The sequence below is a fragment of the Lathamus discolor genome, chromosome 2, assembly GCF_037157495.1.
Source record: "Lathamus discolor isolate bLatDis1 chromosome 2, bLatDis1.hap1, whole genome shotgun sequence".
NCBI lineage: Eukaryota > Metazoa > Chordata > Aves > Psittaciformes > Psittacidae > Lathamus > Lathamus discolor.
In genome coordinates, this window is record NC_088885.1 from 17,003,552 (window position 1) to 17,028,044 (window position 24,493).

The following is a 24,493-nucleotide window of genomic DNA, read 5'->3' on the forward strand; positions in this document are numbered from 1 at the left end:
TACACTTGTGAACAGTGTATTTTGACAATTAATGAGTAAAACCAGTCCTCATTATATTTTATTGTACTTAAAACATTGTTAGTTAGGTCGGCATCTGGCCAGTAGGGGTTCTTTGTAAACTCTGGCTGATGTGTTTCTCTTGATGGAACAGTACAGTCTTGTTGTTTCAGGACATTAAGTTTTGTTTAACAATGAATAGATGAACTGGTGCTTTAATCTTCCAAATGTAGAGCAGAAAGGCAACTTGTACCTTAGGATCTGTACAAACACTGTAAGTCATGCTGTAGCCAGGCATGTTCGTCGGTTTGTCTTGACCTTGTTTACAGTTTGGTTCATACCACTGTCGTGGTTGATACTAAGCTGAGCTTTATTTTGTTTTGATATCAGAAATGGTAGAAAAATATTTCAATATGTGTGTTCTACATTAGCGTTACTAATTCATTTGCTCAAGAAAATAGTATTGTATTGAAAATAATGTTTTTCTGAGTTATATAAGATGAACTGACTTTAAACGGCCATTTTGCTTTGGTGGAGGTGATACTTAGCTGTCCCCTGCCTTAGAACATCTTGGACATTCCTGTAATTAGATAATGTGATACTTAACAGTGGCTTCCCATTTTGCATCTGTCAGTTTTCTGACATAGGAATCTGGTTTGGGTATTGTCATCATTCTCTGTCTCAGCTTACAATATCCAAGAAATAAATCCTTCAATTGTTTCATGAGCTTCCATGAGATTTGTGATACCTTCCACATGTTTTAGCTAGGAGAATGTAGAGTAGTAACTAGCTCTAAATCAGAGGTTCTTCCATTTTTTTTCTTTTTTTCCCCTCCCGCTTTTGCCTGCAGTTGTCTTTATTTTGGCTTGTTTGAGTGGTGTAACTGTCTGGTCAAATGCAAGCTCTCCTTCTTTTCAAGTGAAAGAGAATAAACGGAGAAATAGAACTTTGTTTTCTAAGCTAAGCAGTGGATGGTTAGTTTGCAGGAGAGATGGGCAAAAGATACGAAATACAGCTTTGTTTGTCCTGTACTCTGAAGTCTTTGGTAGTCTCTGTGTAACTGAATGCTCGTGCCAAAACAAGCATTCATTTATTGACTCCTTATTAATATATTAACTGTGCATAGCAAGTTTAATATTTTTTTATATATCTATTTATTTATATATACTTGAAGTGGGCTTGTGTGTTTTAAGGAAGAGAAGAAATCTAAGAACCTTATTTTAGCACTAATTCAAGTAGTGTTGTAGTTTTGAAGATACACACTTTTAAATGACATTTTATTTGTAATTTTTTTTAAAGAATAATAGTCAAGCATCTGAAGCTCTTAAAACTGAAATTGATGATATGAAGAAGAAGCACGATGAGGCTGCTTCGAAAGTTCTCCAGCTTGAGGAAGATATCATGACTGTTACTCAAAAAGCCATTGCAAAAGAAACTGAGTTAGACAGGTATTCAGTCATTTTGTTACTTACCTTCCTCATTTTGCTGTTTTTTTTCCATAGGTGTGGTGGTGTTTGTTTTTTTTTTTTTTTTTAAACTAACAGTTTTTTACTGTATGCATTGATTTTCTGTATTAATAGTTCTGTACTGTTAATTTGTCAATGTCTTAGTATGAAGCACAAACTGAAGAAAGTGATGCTTGAGAAGGAGCAACTTGAATGTGTGTTAAAGACGGAAAAGGATGAAAAAGAACTTTATAAGGTAACTTTATTCCTTGTACCTGTAAAAACTGAAATGAAGTGGTTTGAAATAAAGGTAATAATGTTTTATGGGGAAGTCTAATAAATTGAATTTGTTAAGGAAGAAAGGAAATGGGTAGCTTCTGTGAACATATTTTTAAGGCAGTTATAGATGTTCTCATATAAAAGTGAATGAGGAAAATAACATCTGAATTCATCTCATGGTATAAAAAGGTCTCTAAGAAGCAGAATGAATCACTAATTTGTTAAAAAGCAGGCATAGTAACAAAAAGTAATAGAGACTAGTGAGGAAGTTCTGTAGTTATACAGTACATCACCCAGTAACTACTTTTCTTAACACAGTTTTTCACAACTAAATTACATTTTACTCTTTGAAGTTCTCTCTCTAGACTGTTTCCTAGATCCCTGTTCTTAAGTCTTGTGCATAACTCTGAGAAGCTTTAGGAGGATCTGTATCTTTGCTAGCATGGCTGCTTTCTCTTGCTTGTATTGGGACATGGCTGCTTTCTTTTGCTGGTATTGAGAAACGCCCATATTAAAATGAAATATAGTGCCTCCTTCCCCAAAAGACAAAAAAAAAAAAAAAAAAAAAGCTAAAATAAAACACTTAGCTTGTATCAAACAAATCAAGTGTATTTAAAAGGTTATTTCTGTTCATAGGAAAATGTCAGGATGTGGCACATGTGTACCAGAAGTCATTAAATCTCAAAATACCTTTCACAAGGATGGAATCCCTTTTTAAAATGAGTGACAAAAATCTTCTAGTCTTTGGGCAGATAACACCCGAGTGCAACAGTTATCCTTTATTAGGCATAATCTGATAAACTTTATGACATTTTAAAATGTCATCAACAGTTCTAGAGTTGTTAAAGCAATGTTGCTGATGCAGACCTGTTTGCTTAGATGATTGCAAGTACATACCACTAGAAGTTTATTTTATCTTTAATTTTCTTGAGGTCATTTCTTTTTTGTTTGTCCTTAGTTGTACAGCATTTACGAAGAGAGGAGTGAATTCAAAATAGTTTAATTTGTGGACAGAAATCGGAGCCTTAATTTCTAGGTATAGATAGGAGCTGTTGTAGGTGATCTTGCTGAAAGAATTCCAGGCAGAAACTTTGTTCTGGAGGGCAGTGATAGCAAGTGTTTACTTTTATATTTAGCTGTTGTAATCTGTCTTGGAGATGAGTTAGAATTTACTGAACACTTAAATGGACACGTGAACAGTAGGTTTCATAACGTGGAAGAAGAGTTTGACATTTTTTAGCATCATTACAGATACACTTGAATACAGAAATAGAAAACACCAAACTAGTAAAAGAAATCCAGACGTATAAGAATTTGGATTCAAACAAAGAAAGCATGATATCATATTATAAAGAGGAGGTTGACAAGTTACAGCTAGTCATAGCTGAAAGAGAAAACATGAAGAAAGCTTTTTTGCTCTCCTCCTCCAGCAAGGTAAGCATTTAAAATAAGTGTATCTAAGGTTGTATGTGTTTCACAAGAGAAAGAAAGAAGTTGAAGATACCAGCAGTGGTACAGAATGAAAGGCAAGGGGATTATAGTATTCTCAGTAGATGCAGAAAATGAGCAAAGGATTGAATTCTGTTTCATTTCTTCACATTCTGAACTTGTTGATGTCTCTCACATGATGAGCTGTGAGGTGAACTATGTGTGAAAAAGGAGTTTGTGAGTTCAGTAAAAGTGCATCAGTAAAAGTAGTACGCTCCTCTAAGTTGCTTTTTTAACTTCTTGAGAAAGGAAGGAGGTTGAGGAGAAAAGTTAATCATATATGTTGAGACTGCAGAGAGTGATGGAGGAGAAAAAGGGAGATGGGCTGAAGGATGTGTTAGGTGAACATGCTGTCAAGATACAATGATGCAGAACCTGAGGAAGAACAAGGTAGCATATAAATGGACTAAATTTATGAGAACCCATAGTGCCCGTAGGACCTCTAAGGAAGCAGTGACTTTTGCTATGTGGTGTGGTAGCATTGTGGTTAGCAATGTGGTATAGTAGGAGAGTGAAATTGCCGAAGAACTGGTACCTGTGCTGTTCATGGTCCAGGTGAGTGTACTTCAGACTAGTTTTAGTGCGGTACTATGAATAGCTGTGTTGGGTTTGTGTGGTAAGGTTTTGGTAGCTGGAGGACTATGGGGGTGTCTTTGTGAGAGGCTGCTAGAAGCTTCTCCTATGTCCAATAGAGCCAATTCCAACAGCTCCGAGATGGAACCCGTACTAGCCAAGACTGAGCCCATAAGTGGTGGTGGTAGTGCCTCTGGGATAATGTATTTAAGAAAGGAGAGGAAAATAAAAAGAAGCACAACCCCCAAAAGACAAACCAGAAAACTGGGCAAGAGCAGCTGCAGCTGAAGAGGAGTGAGAATATGTGACAGAATCCAAGGTCAGTGAAGAAGAGAAGGAGGTGCTTCAGGCACTGGAGCAGAGATTTCCATGCAGACTATGGTGAGGGAGATTGTCCAATTCCAGTCCATGGAGGAAATCATGCTGGATGCCTGAAGGAGTCTGTGACCCTGTGGGAAGCCTGCGCTGGAGCAGGTTCCTGGCAGGACCTGTGGCCCTGTGGAGAGAGGAGCTCATGCTGGAGCAGGCTCCTTGCAGAACTTGCAACCTCGTGGGGGACTCATGCTGAAGCAGTTTGTTCCTGAAGGTCTGCACCCTGTGGAAGGGATCCACACTGGAGCAGTTTGTGAAGAACTGCAGCCTGTGGGAAGGATGCACACTGGAGAAGTGCTGTAAAAATAGCTAAGGGACAGGACTGTATGGCGTTTTGGAGTCCATCCATCTTTGTTTACAAAATGAGTATTAGTATTCCTCTGGACTTGTTATACTAAGTGATTATTCAGAAATTACCAAATAATGAACTAGAGATGAATCTATGTCTAGACTCAAGAAAATGAGAATGTTATACCTTCAGGAAGCCTAGAGGCTGCAAGTAACTTATAGTAGCTTTGAATGTATAATAGCAATAATATATGATATCATCTATTATATATTACATATTATATAATAATATATATAATTATATATACTGTAATATATATGTTGTCACATTATATGTATTATCTTGTATGATATATAATAGATATTATAAATTGCATATTATCATTAATATGTATTGTTTAAATTATTATTAATAATTTTTATAATTTCTATCATTATTATTGATCCTGGGCTTTTCAGAGGAATGAGAAGCCAGTAGTTCAAGTTGGTCAGTTGGCCCTTGGGCTGTCGTATGGAACTGCAGCAGTGCTGACAGTCCCAGTGCCACATGCTGCAGCTTGCTCTTAATTTTTTTTTATTCTCAGTTCCTTCTGAAAAGCTTGTTGTGCAAGGTCTTGGGAAGTTGAGCTATGAGGAAAACATCCAAAAGCTGCTTTACTGTGTTTTATGTTGACCAGTTGTGGGCATTGTAAGACCTCTTACTCTGTTACCTGCAGTATCTTACTGTGGGATGAGCTTGGGTTTTGAAGCTGGATGGCCATTTGTTCTTGTTAAGACTTCTGTGGTGATAAGAACAAAGATATTCTGGAAAACAGACTTTTTTGCATGTTTGTTTAAAACTAAAGCTGAAAGTACAGCAAAAATCCAGTGTAGATAAAATAATATTTAAATGTGCTTTTATGTCATAGTGAAATATGTTTTCATACCATTGTTATCAAAGAAGGCAAATGGGGAAAGTAGGGCTTGTGTGCTAACCTCTTGATTTAGTCATTTTGCTAAAGCCACCAGGAAAATCTCATTTTTCTTTCAAATGTTTCTAATCCCTATGCCAACCTTCAAGCTTTGAATTAAAAAATGATGTATTCTATTCCCTATCTTCTCTTTCCTAGGAGGATGCAAGTATTTTAAAAGAACAGCTTCGGAAAGCTGAAGATCACATTCAGGCTAGCAAACAAGAAGCTGTCCTAATGTCAAAAGAGCTGAGTGATGCAGTAAACGTGCGAGATAAGACGATGGCAGATCTTCACAGTGCACGCCTGGAAAATGAAAAATGCAAAAAGCAGCTTGCTGATGCTTTAGCTGAACTTAAAAAAATCACAGCTTTGAAAAATGATGAGGTAAATTATCAGTGTTTAGTACTGAAGTTTACCTTTGTTTAAGAAATCTGTCAGAGCTAGCTTTGCTGAAGTTGCGGAATAAAATTTTTATGGATGATTATTACAAATGATTATCAAATTCCCTTTTGGCACTCAAGATAATATGTTAAATCAAGGTCATGTTAGCTGATTTGGAAGGTTGTTAATAAAGGAGGTTTTGGCTCCTACTTATAGCAACTCCTTTCCCACCCCCCCAGTATTTTCACAGAATAATACAGTATTTCTGTGTATTATTTTGAATCCTGTCCCTGTCTGAATTTTTTTATGTGAGCCACAATAGCATTAAAAAATACTTTCAGATAAGTAAATTGATGGGTAGAATTTCTTTTTGTACTGCTCTTTCCTCATTGATGGATTCTGTCTTGATTCTTTTGAGTCCTTGCATTATTTATAGTCAAAGTTAATTTGCTTTAATGTTTGTGAGTATAAAAATATTAATGTAATGGCAACTGTATTTCTTTCTCTTGGATAAAAATCTAGTGAGCTAATACAAGTTTCATCATTCTGACTTAAGTGAGCTTTGCACTGGATCTTCTGTGACTGCAACTGCATTGGATTAGTTTGCTACTAGGATTACTATAATGATGTAGCAGGTTTTAAAAATACATTGTGGAGAACAGTAATTAAAATAGTGCAGTAAATACAAAGTGAATAGTACAACCCTCAAAAGAACTATTATACTTAAAATATCCAAGAATTACGTGGGTTTTTCTAAGAATTTCAGTAATACTCAAGGTTTTTGAATTGCATCCTGAAAAAAGTAGCAGATCATCTGAATGATTGATGTTACCAGTTGGTAAACATAGTCTGAATAGCTCATGTATCAGTGTTACAGCTCAACTGAATCTCTTCTAGTAGAAATACAGTGAGTGTGATGGAATATAGTTGTGGTCTGTCCATGTTTGCTATAGCTGTCTATAAGGTAGCTAGAACATCTCTTCTGGAAGGTGTTCAGACTTCTGATATACATTAGTCCACAGAATAATAATACCAGAGGCAGGCGAAGAGGATTCTACCAGTGCCTATTTACTCCCACAGTGTATCTTGACTGGAATGAAGTTCAGCACAGCTGCTTTTCTCTCTGCTGTACTACTCTATTCCTTTCTTTCCCACAAAGAAAATAGGAACTTCTTCTGTACATACGTAGAGTATACTTTCTTTAATTGAAAAAAGGCTCTTTGGGAAATAGTGGTATTTGAACAAAAAGGGAGAACAGTTTCTTTTTTTTTTTTTAATTCTAAGGAAACTTCAAACACAGTGGAGCAGGAACTGCGCAGAGAAGTTGAAGATCTGAAGCTTCGTCTGCAAATGGCTGCTGATCATTACAAGGAAAAATTCAAGGAATGTCAAAAACTTCAAAAACAAGTAAACAAATTTACAGAACAGGCAGTAAGTAGAATGGGAGAAACTGCCCTTGCTTTTGTAACTTTTCAGCAACTAATTAATTTCCTTCTGCAAACCCCAGTGCTTTTTAGAAAATTAGAGCATGTGGTAAGCAATGGCTCTTTAGTTTACCATTTCTTCTGTAATGCTACGTTATTTCTATGATTCTTTTTAGGTAGTTGTTGAAACCCAGCACAGGATTATAGTAACTGGTATATGTAGAAAGCTAACAGAGTTTGGCTGAACCTATAAGCGTAACATTGTTCAAAGAAGAATTTTGAAACTGAAGCAGGAAAAAAACCCATAATTACTACTTCTGTTCAGTAACATCATTACCACAAAAACCTCCCAAAAAAACACAACCAAAAAAACCCAAGTGAAATCCCCACAACAAAACTCCCCAAACCCTACAAAACAAACGCAAACCCAGAAGAGGGGAAAGTGGAGAACCTGGAGGAGGATTTCAAAGTGAAGCTGGGAGAGGTTCCACAACGCAGTGTATAATTGTATTCCATATGTGTTTTGTATTCTTATCACTCGTCTAAGATTTGTTCCATAAATGAGGCTTTCGCAATAATTGTGTGAGTCTTATGCCACCTGGTAGTGGAACGTGTCAGTGAGTATTCAAGCAGACTTGAGAGAGTTCTTCAGAATTCTGTGAAAATTAGTGACTGAGTTGAAAAGCAGCTTAAATGGGGAAAAATCATAAGAGCAGTGGCAAGATACACAAATTCTTAAGCAAAACAATATTTATTTCTGCTTTCCACAAAACAAGTGGGGTAGTTACTTAGCTTTGATCTACTACAGATTAAAGAGTTGTCTTCTCATCCAGAAGGTCAATGGTGAATGAGGTGTGATATCAGAACACATGTAGCTTTTCCTAAAAAATCTTCCACATCTTTGGCTGTGTTGTACATCTGATAGCACGTACCAGATTCCACTACTCGGACACCCAGCACTCATTAGTAATACAGGCTCCATTTTCTAATGTAATATCAGATTTAAGTTGATGGATATAAGTGTAACTGTTTCTCTAGAAAATGAGATTTTTCTGATAATTTGCTTAGAAATGACTGTTTCTAGAAAAAAAAAACCCTTTGATTTTTATAATCTTACTTTATAGTCTGAGGCAGTTTCAGCTTTAATAGAATTAAATGTGTTTGCACATTTATTATTACCTCCTGTTTTAATGAGCAATTCCATCTAGTCCAATTTTGGAGGAGATTATAATGCAAAATGCATGTTACTTTGTGCTTTGGCTTTCACTTAATTAAATACCAAACCAAAATTTCTTTTCACAAAGAAAATTGCAGGGCATCAACAGAAAATGACAAATGCGTCTAACATTGAGACAGCTACTGCCGTCGTTACAGACAAAAGGTTTTCTGCATCTCCAGGTATCAACAGCTTAAATCTTGTCTGTCTCAGCCTGAAAGTGTTGTCTATGTGGAGTAGTACCTAATAGTGTTTATTGTAAGAAGTAGGTAGACTTGTTCTTTTTTAATCCAAGCAATGATTAGACATATGAAAATTCATCTAAAAATTTTGTCTTTAAGTGGTATCATTCATAAATTACTCTATTTATATTTTCAAAACAGTTGATACTTGTTAATATCTGTAGGACTGAATTTCTATGTGATCGTTAACACAGAGATGGTTTTGCCAAGCTAGTAATTAGTGTAAAAAATCCAAACAAAAACCCAACCCAAAAACACCTCCAAAAACTTCCCAAATTTTGCAGTCATGCTGTAATGATTCTCCACTGTACCATTCTACTGTAAACTCAAATTTACTGAAAAGTTCTGATTATGTGATTGCAAGGTCAAGTCTATAGAGTGTTCTCATGACTTAAAGGCAGTAGTGGTTTCTTGGAAAATGTTTAACTAGGCTATGATTTTTATGAGCTATGAAGTTCTTGGAAAATTAATCTTCTAAAACACAAATATATAATAATATATTTAATAATTCTTCTAAGGAAGAAATTCTTCACCATGAGCATGGTGAGACACTGGCACAAGTTGTCCAGAGAAGTTGTGGCTGTCCCATCCCTGGCAGTGTTCAAGGCCAGGCTGACTGAGGCTTTGAGCAACCTGGTCTGGTGGAAGGTGTCCCTACCCATGGCAGGGGGTTGGAACTGGATGAACTTTAAGGTCCCTTCCAACTCAGTCCATTCTATGAAGTAGATTGCTGAGGCACTATATGTTTTTATGGGAAAATAAAATACGTAGCATTATATCATATGTATTCTGGTGTTTACCTTCTTGGGAGCTAAGGGGAGAGGTGTCTGTTTTTAATGTTGGTCTTTGTAGTATGTATACATATATTTATGTTCCATTTTCAGTGTATGAGAGAACTGAATATAGATGTGCTGATATCACTGCTGATCTTGTGTATTACTAGCCACATGATACTGATTGCCTCTGATTAACTGTTTGCTTAGATAACATGGAGCACTGTTCTTGATGCACTGTCAAATTTGGCCTGTCATCTCTCTTATACAGACTTTATTTATGGAGCAAAAAAAAATCAATGTCCTTGTTTTTTCTTCAATGTTCACAGTTAGCCCTGTTTCATCTGACATAGTTTCGGAATTCGTCGTAAAGGAGCAAGTACGTGAAATGAATAAAGAAATTGCTGAGAAAACAGAGAAGTATAAGAAATGCAAGCAAATGTTGGCAGTAAGTGATTGGCTGCTTCGGAAAGCTGAACAGAAAGTAGCTATAGGTGCTAAGTCTTAAAACCACGAAGCCTACCCAGCTGAGTTGCCTTACTTCTGTGATGCACTGCGATTATGGTAGAAATCTTAGCAGTGTTCAAGGCTAGGTTGGATAGAGCCTTGGGTGTCATGGTTTAGTGTGAGGTGTCCCTGCCCATGGCAGGGGGGTTGGAACTAGATGATCTCGAAGGTCCTTTCCAACCCTAACTATTCTGTGATTCTGTAAGGAAACACATTCTGATTCAGTCAGCTCTCACTTACATGTTGTGTTAGAAAATCCAGATAAGGACTCTTCAGGAAAACCCAGATGGAGGAAAACAAGTGAACAAAAATATTCGTATGTCTGAGGTTTTGAATACTTCTTTTCATTATATTTGAAGTGCAATTGCTTTTATAAATCAAACACAGCACGTTGCTATAAGCCAGCTTATGTCTGGAGCAAGTATAGTAGTGTTCAAGTATAATAACTCCTCCAGATCTGACTGTCTGAGGCTTTGATGTGTGAGTGGGTGCTACCTACTAGCTTTGGCTCAGTCGTGCATAAAGGCATCTGTGTGGTTCTCTGGACAAAATTTGGCACCAGTAGTGCTGTAGCCACAAAAATAATGCCCTTCAAATATTAATGCCTGTCCTGACTTGATTTTCATTTAACCAGTTTGTATATATATATATGTATGATGGAGTACTGCAACAGTGATGCTGGTTGTCGAATTAAGGAATGCTTTCTGGGTGTTGTCTTGTCTCTGTTCATCTTGTTTCTCTTGTTTATCACAATGAGATTATTCTATTTTAATGTGCTCTCCAGGATGTAACAGCTGTGTATAATTCTGCTCATTACCCTGTCTACGGAGAGCCTGTATTAACTTCTGCTGGCTATTTCTTCTGTAATTATACTTGGGGAAAGCTTTGCCTTTGACCTTCTGGATGAAAGATATTTAAGTTGCAAAAGTTGCATAGGGAAAGGTTTTGTATTAAAGTGAGACTCCTGAAAGGATAATCACGATTACAGTGTAATATTAGGATAGAAAGAAACTTGAAATAGTGAAGCTAAAGACAATACCAGCTTCTTGAACACTCAGGCAAGAAAAAGTATGTATTGAACATCATTTATGTAGTCTTCACTGGTTGTGTCGTTTTCAGAGCCTTGAGTCAGGCTTGATTACTTGGGGAAGCCATTCATAGATGGTCTTGTAAAAGCATGGAATTAGTGTCATTGTTGGGGTGGGAGGGGAAAGCTCTCAAAATTGTAAATATTTCATATCATGGTATAAACTACTCTAGGAGGAGAAGATGAAATGCAGTGTTTACGCTGATGAGCTAGCTAAACTGGAGCTGAAGTGGAAAGAGCAAGTAAAAATCAATGAGGGTATAAAATTACAGCTGGCAGCAATGGAAGATCAGTATAAAGTAAGTGACTTTTTTTTATGAATGGTACCATGTTCTTAACATAGTTGCTCATTTCTAGTGGCTCAAGTAATGAAGAGATTTAATAGGGAGAAAACACTGAATGTATTTTTGCTGTAAATAGAAACTCTGTTTTGCACTTGTAGAAAGAACAGAGTCTTGTAATGCTCCTTTTAAAGTAAGGCAGACCTGCTAAGTATATTACAAATGGCTGTCAGTCTTTTAATATTGCAGATTTAGACAAACCTCTAAATGATGTTAATGTATTACAGGAAGAAAAGGGCTAGAAAGTTCCGATTTCCCGTTGCTTACTAGAGTACTAAGAGGACTATTGATTGGTATATTTGTCTAAAATCTTTATATTGCATTCTGCATTACCAGTGTGGTGATGTCTAATGCATTTTATCTGAACTAACTAGAGAGATACAAGATACTGTTTTTGAAATCATCATGAGAGAATTACTTAATCTGGAGAATTCCAACTGTAGTCTTAGAGTGTTGCAGCACAAACACCAGAAAGTCAAGCATAATGGGCAGCTTTAGCTTACAAGGTGCCTTAATCTTTGAGTTTATGTGATAGTAATACATATATTGAAGTGGTTTTTGTTTATGTATTGAAGTGTTGGGGTTTTTTTTAAATGTCAACAACAAGGTTAAGAGGAGCAAATTTCCGTAAGACCAGCTTTTATGCTTTTTCGTAGTCTAATGGTGGTAGTGTAGATGACAGAGTAGAATACTGTTGCACATTTTTACCCATTGTGATGAACAAGGATTAAATTGAAGTGCTACCACATCAATTGTAGTAGGAATTCCCTTCCACTAGAAATGACAGCACTTTTTCTTTATAAAATGCTGAATTTATTCTACAGCTTACATCAGACCTGTGTAGGCTGACCTTTTTTTTGACACACAAAGCTCTAATTTCAATTCTATAAAATGCATGACTCTTTCCAATTTATTAAGTTTCATTAACTAGCAGCGATTGGTTGCCATGCATAATTGAATGTAAATAAATTAGTTTTTTTTTTTTAACTTCTCAACAGCTGGAATAATAAATAATTTGTTCCAAAATTGAAATAATTTGGACTGCAATTCAAAACTTACTATCATTAGGGAGGGTGCAAGTGGTGGAGAAAAGCAGGGTTTCCTTCCCAGTCAGTTGATTCTGATTCCACAACTTTTTGCTGAAAACTGGCAAGAAAAGGCTGCTAACATTCTGCTCTTATCCAGTAGATAAACTCAGGAGAATAGGTGGTTTTGATCTAGTAGTACTAGAAGTTGCATGTAACTGTAGTAGACAAAATGATTTCCATCTGAAAGATGAACTTGGTTTTCATAATATAACATGCAGTTAAATAGTTTCTATTCACTAATAAGGAACCTTAAACTTCTTTTCATATAGGTTCAGCTAGCAGAAAAAGAGAGACGAATAAAGGAACTGGCATCACAGTTGGAACTGTTTACCAGTGAAAAGGTATTGTCAGGATTCCTGTTAAATTTTGTATATTAACACTTGTGAGGCTCTTTAGTTTGAGGAATTGCAACATATTTTTAAGTGAGAATTCGTTTACTCTTTAAACATTTCCATATTGGGATATTTTGCCAAAGTGAGTTAGCATTTTAAACTACAAATTCTGTTAGTACTACTAACACATTAAAAATAAAATGTAGACCCTAGTACATCAAAACTGACTCAGCCTTTGAAAATGTTGTCATTTATTGTTCTGCAGTAGTGTTCTAGAATATTTTCTACCTATGATTTAACAAAAATGCTGCAGTGTCAAAAATGATTTCTTTGTTCCTGTCTAGAATGCTATTCCATCCAGGATCTTAAATATTTTTTTCTGTTCGCAGATAGGAATTACTCTGTGTAAATTAATAATCTGAGCAGCTAGCTGTACGGTTCACAGCACGTAGCAATTCCTACAAGTTTTTGACCTGTACTTCATTCTCATATCGGCAGCATCACTGTTTTTGTACAAGTTTTCAGTGGACTTCCAGCCTCCTTCCTGCATTGCTTCTCTTTATCTCTTGGTTAAAGATGTTCAGCCCTGTTGCATCTAGAGGCTAATACTAGTTTAGTGCACGTGCTGCTTGGCCAGATAGAAAAGGTTATTATCAAGCTCATACTGCAGCCTTTCTGCTCTAAGGGAGCATCATTTAACAAAAGTTGCAGGAATTTATTTCCTTTGAGACAGACTCTCTCCCTGATACTTTCGGGAGTTACTTGCTGATGGGCAGTACAATTAGTAAACGTTATTCCCTTTGGAATCCTGGCATAAGACGTGAACACTCATACCTAGTGTGACAGTTTGTTTTTTCCATCACTGGTTAGGACTATTTTTGCTTTTATCCAGTGTTGTCCTATAGCTAAAGATGTAGACATTTCAGCAGTATAATGTCCAGGTTTTTCATGATGTGTGCATACAACCAAATCCTTTTGACATCTGCAGTTCTTTTACTGACTGCTTGTAATAGTAAGAGCAGCTTGACATGTGACAGTAGTGACTTCGGTAAACTACAGCCAGAAAAATATCTTTATTAGAAAAGAACAGTACACAAACAGTACTCTGATTTTTAAATATGTGCTAGAAAATGGGCTGCTTCTTTGAAGAGTTCACTGTCTCATCAGATTAATTACCATTACTGTTAAATCAGATGTTCTGTAATGCTAATGCTGGAAGTACCTCTAAGGTACTATATGACAATTAATCAAAGCTAGGTTTTACTGAAAAGTGAAATAATAAAATGTCTTTATTACATTCAGATAGGATTGGATGACATTGTGAAAATGTTAGACTTGTTCAGATTACTTTAAAAATCTAGGATGAACAGAAACATGGTAACAACAGGAATTTGCATACTGTTAAATTGAAATGAAACAAATTTCAGATTAAGCTAGTTAAGTGTTCTGTAAAATTCTAAATGCTCGAGTAGCTGGTATTTATTCATTTTTATTCTAACGATGCAGTTTTTAATAGATCACCCATGTTTTTCTGACTCAAAGCAAAATAAGAGTTCTGATAAACCTAGTTTAGCTGGAGGGAGTAATTTTAAACGCCCCACAGAAGAAGAACAAATGTAATAATAATGTATGGGGCTTATAAAAGCTTAGAACTTCATCTGTGAAATTTATAGATATTTACATTACAAAGAAGAATCAAAGTGCCTTGCTAGACTGGAACCATGATTTAAAAGGTTAAGCACGGTAGAGTAAACAGCTTTTCAATTTATACTCCATTATCAGTGTTTGTTTATAAATGTCACCAAACAGAGCATGCTAAAAATGTTCATTTGTTGTCCCTTCAAACCTATAAAATTACTTGGTTTCTATTTTATTTACAGACTTATATGGCCTTTTTAAAAAGATCAGTCTTTATCCTTGCTATCCAACTTCTGGCTAAGGCTACTTTACCTTTTTACAGTTACTTTGATCTACATTCTGTTTTAATCTTATGTGATGCTAAAATTAAAATATTAATGCCACTGCCTCTCAGTCTAAACTGTTTCCATATTGCAGAATAAATTGGATTTAGAAAGGAAAATCTTAATTTCACTGATAATTAATTGTTCCTGCTTTGTATGGAGTGAAGATGAATTATTTAGATTTTACATGCTCACTAAAACTTTAGGATGTAATCCTAACCATTTAACACTAACCATTTAAATCATATGTACAATTTAGTCTATAAATCTAAAGTAACGCTAACATAGTTTTATATCATATCTGCAGGAGGATATTTTACTTTGAGGGTGTTATTAGAAGGGTTTTCTAAAAGAAAATGAATATTACTGTCTTTATGGCCAGTGCTCCAAAACTTTCTGTAAGCTGCCTTGCCATTTGTAGGTACCACTTTTTTCCTGTTTGAATATGTCTTTGTGATGATACTGTTGGAGTCTAAACCTTTTATGTCTGAAACCTGATAGTACATATATAGCAATAAATGTATAATTTCCATCTTTTTTCATTTGAGTGGTGTTTTGTTTTCAGATTAGCTGTTGCTACTTGATTTTTGCATTTTTGTGTTCTAGGGTTTGGGATGAAGATTACCTGTTTCCTAAGAAAAATATATTGAGTTTTTCCTTTGAATAACTGAGACATTTTACTTCCCATGTAGTTAAATGGGTAGTTGAAGTTTTGGCTTTTAGTTTCATTTTAAAGTCTTGAGGAAAAGGCACACTTCCATGTTTGAGGTTTTTGTTAACATTACGTTAGCAAATGCTAAACATGAACCCGGAGAACCCAAAAGAAAATGCTAACCAGAAATAACAAGATGATTCGAAAGCATCTCTCTCTTAACAATCTCTATTTTTAAATTATTATTTTCATTTCAACATCTCAGAATGTTTTGCTTGGTTCTGGGAAATGGTATATTCCTTTGGCTGTTCTTGGCATACATGATCTCCTTTCCTTAACCTGTTTTATTAAACAGGAGGATGAGAGACTTCTTTGGATCAATTACAGCTGGTGCGGTGATCACACTTCAGTCACTTTAATTACTGTCTTTTAGCATATATATTGGCTTAGACTTACAGTGGTTTGTAAGTTGTAAAAACCCTTTAGCAGTTTATAATAGTTATTATAATCTTTATGGGTTATATGCAAGAACTTAGAGTTTTAAGTATACTAATTTTTGGAAGAGTTACATTTTCAAATGTGCATACTTGTGCCCTTTCTGCCATGCTGTTTTGTTTTTTGAGAGAGATTTCCACAGAGTAACAGTATTTTCTTCAGGGTGCTCCTACAAACTAGCCTTTCTCTCATGCCCACTAAGAAGAAACTTTACTAGGACTCTCTAGGTTAATTACATCTTAAACTTTGCATTATTTAGGAACTTGATAGGACACCAGGAAATCAAGCTGGAAGGATGATGGAAGGACAGATTTCACAGCAGACATTACATTTTCGCAACCCATATTCAGAGGAAAATGGACCAGTTCCTGCAGTGCCAAGTAGACTACCAGTATTGCAATATGGAAACCCCTATGCAATTCAGGAGAGAAGAGGTAAGTAAATTACCCTCCACTCCTCACCCCCCATATAATTTCTCTCTTACCGTTTCAAAAGCAATGGCTTGTTTAATGCAGGTTAAGTATCAGCAGTCTTTGTACTGGTATACAGAGCCTTTATTGATTGATGAGAATCAATAAAATACCTTTATTTTACTGATGAGAATCAGTAAGATAAAGTTTTAAAGAAGCACCTTTTGAAAGAGGTGATTTCTATTATTTAATCTTATCTAAACTGTAAATGTGTAAGTCTTGCTTTTTAAATGTAAGGAAGCACATCTGTAATCTCAAATGAAAAAAGATGCTCTTAATTATTTGGGTTTTCTTTTTTTGTTTTTTTTTCCTTCAGATGGAGCAGATGGTGCTTTCAATCCTGATGAGATCCAAAGACCACCTGTTAGAACTTCCTTTTGGGAGCTAGAAGACGATGTAGTGTGTAGTCAGCCTTCACGCAATCTTAGTCGGCCTGATGGTTTAGAAGATCCTGAGGACAGCAATGCAAGTTACCTCTTTATTATTATTTTTTCCTTGGTATATTTACTACTGAGTAATCAAGAGTTGCACATTGGTTTTCCGTATCTGATAAGCCTGTTTTTATGTAACTCCAGGTTGGTTTTTTTATTTCTTTTCCCTGAAGAATGTTTTAGATGAATTTTTGCTTGCTTTGAAGGAGAAAACTCTGCATCAAGTGATAATAATATACTTGTTCCTCCAGTCTCTTGAGTAACTGACAGCTTGTTTGGTATTAGGACAGTAGCATCTGCTTTATCTTTTAAAATACTAAAGTTGAAAAATCCAAGTAATCTCAACTCATTCTGATTTTTCTCTCCTGTGTGGTAGAATGAGGGCTCAAAATGTAGCCACCTCTTACTCATTTTATAACTTGTATATAGGAACTGAATTGTAAGGGAACAAATACAAATTAAAATGGTTCTGACACTAGTATTTTCAGCTGAATGCTGAATGAAAATTTTTTATCAGAATCTTCTTATATATTAATCTTTTGTTCTCTTTTGCTAATATGCATATACTAATCTACATTTTGAATGGTTTTTACTATTAGACATGGACTTGGAAGAACTAATTGACTGTCATCTAAAGCTGATTAAGCTAAAGGTGACAGATTCTCACTGATTCCCTTTTTAGGGCTTTATGTTTTAAGTAGAAACTGGTTAGCTTTTTAGCACAGTTAACTTGCTTGTACTGGTATAAAGAATTGTCTTCTGTTGTACACTGGACTGTATGTCTTCATTTGAACAGGAACAGACTTATTACTCTTTCTTTTTCCAAATACTCTTGCACCTTCAAAAAAATTAAACAAGGAATACCTTTCTGCAAAGTATTGTGCTCTTTGCAAGTACAGTGGTATCATGACCCGTTTCTCATTTAGTCTAGTTTGCCACTTTTAATTGCTATTAACCTTTGCAGAAGCTGATCAGTGTTCAGACAGGCATGATTTTAGCCCTGGTGCTCAGCACCTATAATGGAGAAAAATGTGTTTCTCCCTCCTACCTTTTGCCCCCAATGTCCATTACTGTGAATAATTAGAGGAACTGTCAGAACTTTTGCAGCCTGTTCAAGATCTAGAATGCGAGATTAATGCTGTTCTCCACCTTTACTTCACATTTTGCATATTTAATCTGATCGTTCTTGACGTAGATATTACATATGACAAGCTCTTCTTTAGTCATCTGCTTCAGTTTAATTAGCAGGGTGTTCTTTCTGATCTATGTGCTTTGCCCTCTTGCAAACCCAGGAGAAACAGTGCTTGAGTCTTGTGCTCATTTGCAGACACAGCTTGGAATTTTGTAATGAGGTGGACTATAACAGGCTTAAATAAAGTTCAACTTGAGAAAAGGTGCTTTTAAATAAAATAATTTAGGTCTTTATTTTTTTGCTTTCAAGTAAGAATCATTTGCTTGCTCCTACCAGAAAAACCAGAGTGTATGTGTAGTGTTCAAATTTACTTGGAAATGGATAGTTACAGGAATCTTTCCAGAGAGACTTAATAATATGCCAAAGATAAACCAGCTCTAGTGCAGTATTTAAAGACCATAACCAGGGGGAAACTGTCTTCAGTTTCTGAGTTGTAGACTGAGAAAGGATACGTATGCAAACACATCAGAATTGTGTTTTAATGTTGCTGTTGTGTTCCGATTCTTGTTTCTCCTGAAATTTTGTTTCTTGGGAATGGGAACTGCCATGTGTTTGGCTGATGAGAAAAAACATCAGTTTTGTGTGACTCTAAGACTTTCCAGATTTCTTTGTAGCTTTAGCTTTTTGAACTCTTCAGCCAGTTGAACTGCGATTTTTGAGAGGGATAAGCCAGGTGTGTTAATCATGCCAGATGAGCACACACACAGTGACAGTTTTGTGTAGAATAGTGGCCTTGCCACAAGTTCCTGCCATCGTGTACTCAGCACTAGCTTTCCATTTGCTCATGCTCCCATAATTGACCAAAATGTAATCATTTGGAGCAAATAATTTCTAGAAGCAGTTACGTACGGGAGAGATCCATAAACAAAACTTACATATATGAAAGTGAGAGTTTGAGAAAAGTGGTCCTGATTACAGTTGGCAGTAAGCCCGGAATAATTATCCTGAGACCTTTAAACAATGTTGTTAGTCACAGTAAGCTTGTGGGGGATGAAAAGTGTAACTTCTGGGCACTGACAACCAGGACAGGAATCCAAAATGGCCTTTCTTCCAGCAAAAAACCCTCACTCCACTTCATTAGCCTAATCTTACCCTGGCAGCCAATTACTATCTCCCATATAGGGTAGACATAAAAGGAGCAGTTGGTATCTGGGTACTTCTTGGAAGACAAGACTGCTTGCAGAGGGGATTGATTTCACTCCCACAGCAGAGCTGAATCACAGACAGAAAACATATGTACTAGTCTTTCCACTTTGCCCATAATATACATCAGCAGTGCGTCTGTTCATTTACTGTTTAAATCTTAAGATGGGTATCAGTTCGCTTACTGTGGCATGTTAAAATGCTCTGTAGAAATCAGAGATGTGGATTGTTTAAATCTGTGGGTTTTGTACAGTATCACATGGCTTTGGTTCTAATTCTGTTTGGCAATCTTGGAACTGCTTGCAGTTGCGATTATGAAAGCAGTACTTGAGACAAAATTGGTTAGTTTTGGTAAAACTAGGTGAGTTGTGCTTGTTTCTGACAGGCAATGTCTGGCTTTCCCTTCTCCCTCGTTGAGTGACAAACCCTCTTCTTTTTTTTGTCATGCTTTATTGCGGAATGCTTATATTTATCTTTGATACATATAATCTGTGGAACTCATTGTGGTTAAAGAGTCAGAGTTACAGTCCAGTGATAATAGTTAAGTCATGATGTTAAAGGCATCCTTTATAATTTGTTAACCTCATTATCCAAACTTTGGAATTTGGAAGGCCTGGCACTTGTCATGCTACATAACCACAGTGCCAGGTGGTGGGTGCCTGATAGCAGACTTTTTGGAAGGAGCTGAGGCCACATACCTACTGTGTTACATCACTGCAGGGCACTGTAGGGGTCCTGGATCGAGTATGTGCAGCTATGTCTCTAATCATCAGAATGGAGTGCTAGAAAGCTGGCTCTGGGTGTGTGCAAAGGGCAGGTTAAGGTGTCTCTCTCTCAAAATATGAAGCATGGGCTTCTGTCCAAATAACTTGGATGACTTGACCATGGGGTATTGAGAGTAAGCTGATGCCTATGCTTAAAATACAGCATAGGCCAAGCCATTGAGGCCTGGTGTCCTGGCAGTTACTGTCTGACCCTATGTAAAGCAGCTTCAGCTAGTGGCTTCTCATTCTGGCTTCTGAATCTTTTGGGGGTGGCTTGTTTTACTGTGGGAGAGTGACTGTTTTTTAAGTGTCAGGTTGAAAAGCATATGCTTTACAACATCATTAGAATAAATACTGTATCATTGGTTATACTAGCTGGAAGAAACTGGGCACCTACGTGATTGTGGACCAGGATGAGTAAGACCCCTCCTCCCTTTGTAGAGTTCTGTGTTACATTGTACACTTCAGGAGTTTTGTCCATCTGAAATGGGCAAAAAGTGGATTGAAAAGCAGCTGTCAGAGCCCAGTACAATGAGACGTGGTCTGTGTTTTCCAGAAGTTCCCAGTTGCCCCAGGGCAGTGAGTTACAATTTTAGTTACTGGTGCTTGTTTACTGTTTACTGTAACTTGTAATTAGAATGGCTGTGAAATTTCAGACTAAGGTAAGGTTCTCACTGTTACTGTTTGACCATTCTTTGATTATAGAGTAATCTCCGCAATAAGCACCTTTATCTATGCTTAACGTGGATTTCTGTTGTTCCTGTTTGGGTTTAAGCATAACAAAAGGTTAAGAAGTGATCTTTCTTTATATACTTGGTGAAGAGCAGAAGTACACTGAAAAAACAGACTTTCCCTATCTTAACAGGGTAGTATGAATTTGGTGTTGTCATTGTCACATGGTGCACGTCAGAAGCTACTATATAAGGAACCCACTGTATGTCTTTTACAGTTAATTGAACTGGGTCATGAGACAGCTGTATTCTTAGAGCATACCAAACTAAATGTCACTTCAACAGTTTGAAAAAAGCCTTTTCTGATGTCAGTAACTTGTGTTTGCCTTTGGTTGAAGCACGTGCCAACAAGGTAGCAGTGTGGGATAGTGCCCATGTAGGGGAAAGCATCATACTCTTGTTCACATCAGTTCCTCTGAAAGGAACGAGGAGGAATGTGATATTGTACCTGGTAGGGCATCACACTTGCCAGATGCTGAAGGAAAGGACAAATGATGTAAATCATTTTATCTTACCAAGTGACTAGCAGTAACCTAAATGTGTTCTTTTGAGCTTTAACAAAAGGAGGGGCAAAATTCTGACTAGTAGCTAAATGAGCTGGAGTAAGTAAGGTGAAACACCTACCCAGAACAGACTAACCCCCCAGGCTATTAACCTGTTGTATAAAGTAGACAGGCAGGGCTGACTTCTTTTTAAATAAGCTTTTTAAATGGCAGAGTTTTGCATAAATCCATAAACCCATCCAAAGATTTTAACTGGAATCCACAAGACTCTGAATTCTAATTAAAATCTTGGGTTTCCCATGGACTGTGGTAGTAGAGCAGGAACATGCCTGTGGGGCAGCTGATGCTAAAGCAGTCTGCTTCTGCTGCCACCGCTGATACAGATGGAGGCCGCTTTGGTGAGAGCACTTCCAGTTGTGTAATGTGAACATCTTTCACTTGCTGCTCAGTACGTTTTAATCTCTGTGTGATGCCTGCATAAAGACAGGTTTGCTTTTCTGGTGGGGAAACGGAAGTTTCTGTGGTACTCTGAGACTTGTGTAGAAGGCAGCTCACTGCAGGGGTGATGAGTTCTGGGTTTGTTACAGTTCAGGTCAGCAGTTCTTTCAGGTTTGTGCAAAGAACCTTTCTAAAAGTTGGGGTTTATTGAATGCCTTAGTAATTCTGAAGGGGAAAAGAGACCCATCTGCATCATGTTAGCCACAGAATTTGGGTTAATGCCCTTATATACCAAATGAATATATAACTTAAGGAGCTTGAGTCTGAAAGGCCCTTTTGCTGAAGAAACACTTCATATACCTTGTAATTTGTACCCAGGTATTAGGAAGTGCTGTGATAAAACTGCCCTGTGTTTGAGTGACAAACAGTAAAGATGTGTAAGAAAGTATTTTGTAAGGATTTAAGTGTTAGGTAGGCCTGTGTTTGTAGTCGAACTGTTTTTGGTTTTGGAGGAAGACACACGTTTGTTTTTGCAGAGAAGTCCTGGCGTGCTTAGTCTGGTATTCAGCACATTTGTTGTGGTTTTGGTGCTATATAAGCTGTAGCATTGTAGCACTTGGAGTAGTTTTTCTTCTTCAGTACGTACATCCCCATCTCTTTTGTGCCCAAAGGAACAAATAATACTTTAAACCCCATATGCCTTTTTTACTGCAGGTGCAAAGCAAGCAAGTTAGACAGGAAATACGTCTGTTGCTAGCATCTGTCACTGCAAGCCCCACTCTGCTTAATGGAAATGTTAAATGGTTGAAACTAAACAGCTGTTGTCAGGAGAACAGAAATATTGAGGGAATCTCCCCATCCTGCCCTGTTTCCATTAACTCTTCAAAGGCCAAAGCATGTTAGCCTAAAAATGACCTATATTTGAATGTATGCATCAGTTACATGTAGAAAAGATGCAGCATGTCTGCTGGAATAGATGGTCCCATGCACATTCAATTTTGAAGATCAGCTAAGTAATTCCTAATTCCTGCATGTGAGGTGTCTTTGAGATGAAAAGGAAAAATAACCAGAACTTGGAGTTACAAAAATCTTGCTGGATTTACCTATATTCCCACCCTGAGCAGGTTTTGTGCTGTGCATTATCATTGGCAGAACCAGACCCAAGGTGCTGTGTAATAAGTAGGTTGATATTGCATACAGAATGGGTTTACAAACACAGTTCTGATTTTGTAACTCCTCCTTCAGTTTATTTTCCTCTTGTGCTGATTTCTTCCCCTCACAATGTCTGTGTGCATCACTGTTTTTTAATTAAGGTTATTTCAACCTTAATTTCTAATGATGTCATCACAGAATAAAAACCCACCCCCCAAACGTGCAAGCCCAAGTACTCTGACCGTTGCCCGTCAGAAGGCAGCTCTCAGAATCCCGTTTCCGTAGGTGTTCTTCACTGTCCTGCCTGAGAATTTCCTGTTGCTGGCAGATCTCTTTCTCCTTCCGAGAGATGTGAGGAGCAGCGTGTTCCCCAGAGCCTGACCTGCCTTCCTGCCCTGAGGTGCAAACCTGCTTGTCCATCAGTGGGGCCACCCTGCTCAGTGTGGCTGCAGCAGCAGGTTCTGGGGTGTTAGAGGAAGCAGACAAAGAGCACAATTGAGCTGATGGGCCGATGGTAGTGTGAAACCTATGATGTGTTTGGCTGGTGGGAGTGGTGTAGGAAGATCGCTGGGAACCGACTGGCAGGAGGCCAACATATGAATGAATATCAGCATCTTTTCCCTTTGCTGAAATTCACATTGACAGATTCTTAAAGCCTGACATGACATTTGATTGTGTAGGGCTTGAGTTTTAGCCTTTGATAAATCACAGAATGGTTTGGGTTGGAGGGGACCTTAAAGTTCCAACCCCCTGCCATGGACAGGGACATCTTCCACTAGATTACATTCCTCAAGGCCTTAACCAACCTGGCTTTGAGCACTGCCAGGGATGGGGCAGCCACAGCTTCTCTGGGCACCCTGTGCCAGCGCCTCACCACCCTCACAGGGAAGAATTTTTTTCCAAATGCCTCATCTCAATCTCCCCTATGGCAGGTTCAAGCCATTCCCCCTTGTCCTGTCCCTGCAGCCTCTTGTAAAAAGTCCCTCTCCAGGTTTCTCCAGGTCCCCTTTTGATGGTGGAGCTGCTTTAAGGTCTCCTAGAGCCTTTTCCAGGCTGAACAAGCCCAGCTCTCTCAGCCTGTTTCCATAGGAGAGGTGCTTCAGCCCTCCGATTGTCTTTGTGGTCTGCCCTGGACTTGGCCCAGCAGGTCCATGTCCCTCTTGTGCTGGGGCCCCCAGAGCTGGATGCAGGACTGCAGGTGGTGTTCTCAATGTGATGAGCTTGTAGCACGGTGCCCTGCGTCCAGTTCAACGCAGGTTTTCCTGCTCTGCCCGTACCCTGGGTTCTGTGTTCCCACAGCTGCCCTGTGAGCAGCAGCGTTTGGGCCCTGCCAGCACCAGTCTCTGCTCTGGGTACCTGGCAAAAGGCAACTCAGGTTGAGCTTTCCATGTACATTAACCACATCCCCCGTTTGTACAGCAAAGTAAAACTACTGCTGCAGGGATGGTAAAAGGAAAGGTAAATTTCATCTGTGTTTTTAACAAAAAAGTAGGAGGAGGAGGAAGAAAAAAGCTGTTTCTAGTAGGTGTTATTTAAAATACTACTACTTGTTTGTTTAATAGGATGATGACAACAGCGCACCTTCTGCTCCCGATCCCCCGAGTCTCCTCTTGCATGAACGGGGAGCGGGTTTCTGCTTTGACTCCAGGTAAATGTTATCTTTGGTTTTAATGGCATGGGTGGGTTCCTCCGTAACTGGATCCTTTCTCGGTGGAGGTGATGGAGATGAAAAGCAATTTCAGTGCATGTTCGGGTTACAGCTAAGAGAGAATTAT

General features: G+C 37.6%; 1 protein-coding gene across 5 annotated transcripts in view; it reads left to right on the forward strand.

The window, feature by feature from the left end:
* Positions 1 to 24,493, forward strand: part of TAX1BP1 (Tax1 binding protein 1) — a 55,998-nt gene that overhangs the window by 29,899 nt on the left and 1,606 nt on the right. For 2 of the 5 annotated variants that reach the window (XM_065665946.1, XM_065665949.1), the window contains exons 6-16: positions 1,297 to 1,445; positions 1,608 to 1,698; positions 5,552 to 5,779; positions 7,061 to 7,207; positions 8,505 to 8,598; positions 9,761 to 9,879; positions 11,199 to 11,324; positions 12,724 to 12,795; positions 16,154 to 16,328; positions 16,681 to 16,829; positions 24,281 to 24,366. In XM_065665946.1, coding sequence (XP_065522018.1) covers positions 1,297 to 1,445; positions 1,608 to 1,698; positions 5,552 to 5,779; positions 7,061 to 7,207; positions 8,505 to 8,598; positions 9,761 to 9,879; positions 11,199 to 11,324; positions 12,724 to 12,795; positions 16,154 to 16,328; positions 16,681 to 16,829; positions 24,281 to 24,366 — 1,436 coding nt within the window. Of the gene's footprint in view, positions 1 to 1,296; positions 1,446 to 1,607; positions 1,699 to 2,972; positions 3,156 to 5,551; positions 5,780 to 7,060; positions 7,208 to 8,504; positions 8,599 to 9,760; positions 9,880 to 11,198; positions 11,325 to 12,723; positions 12,796 to 16,153; positions 16,329 to 16,680; positions 16,830 to 24,280; positions 24,367 to 24,493 lie in introns of all 5 variants that reach the window. The other 3 variants (XM_065665952.1, XM_065665950.1, XM_065665951.1) reach the window with 3 other exon arrangements.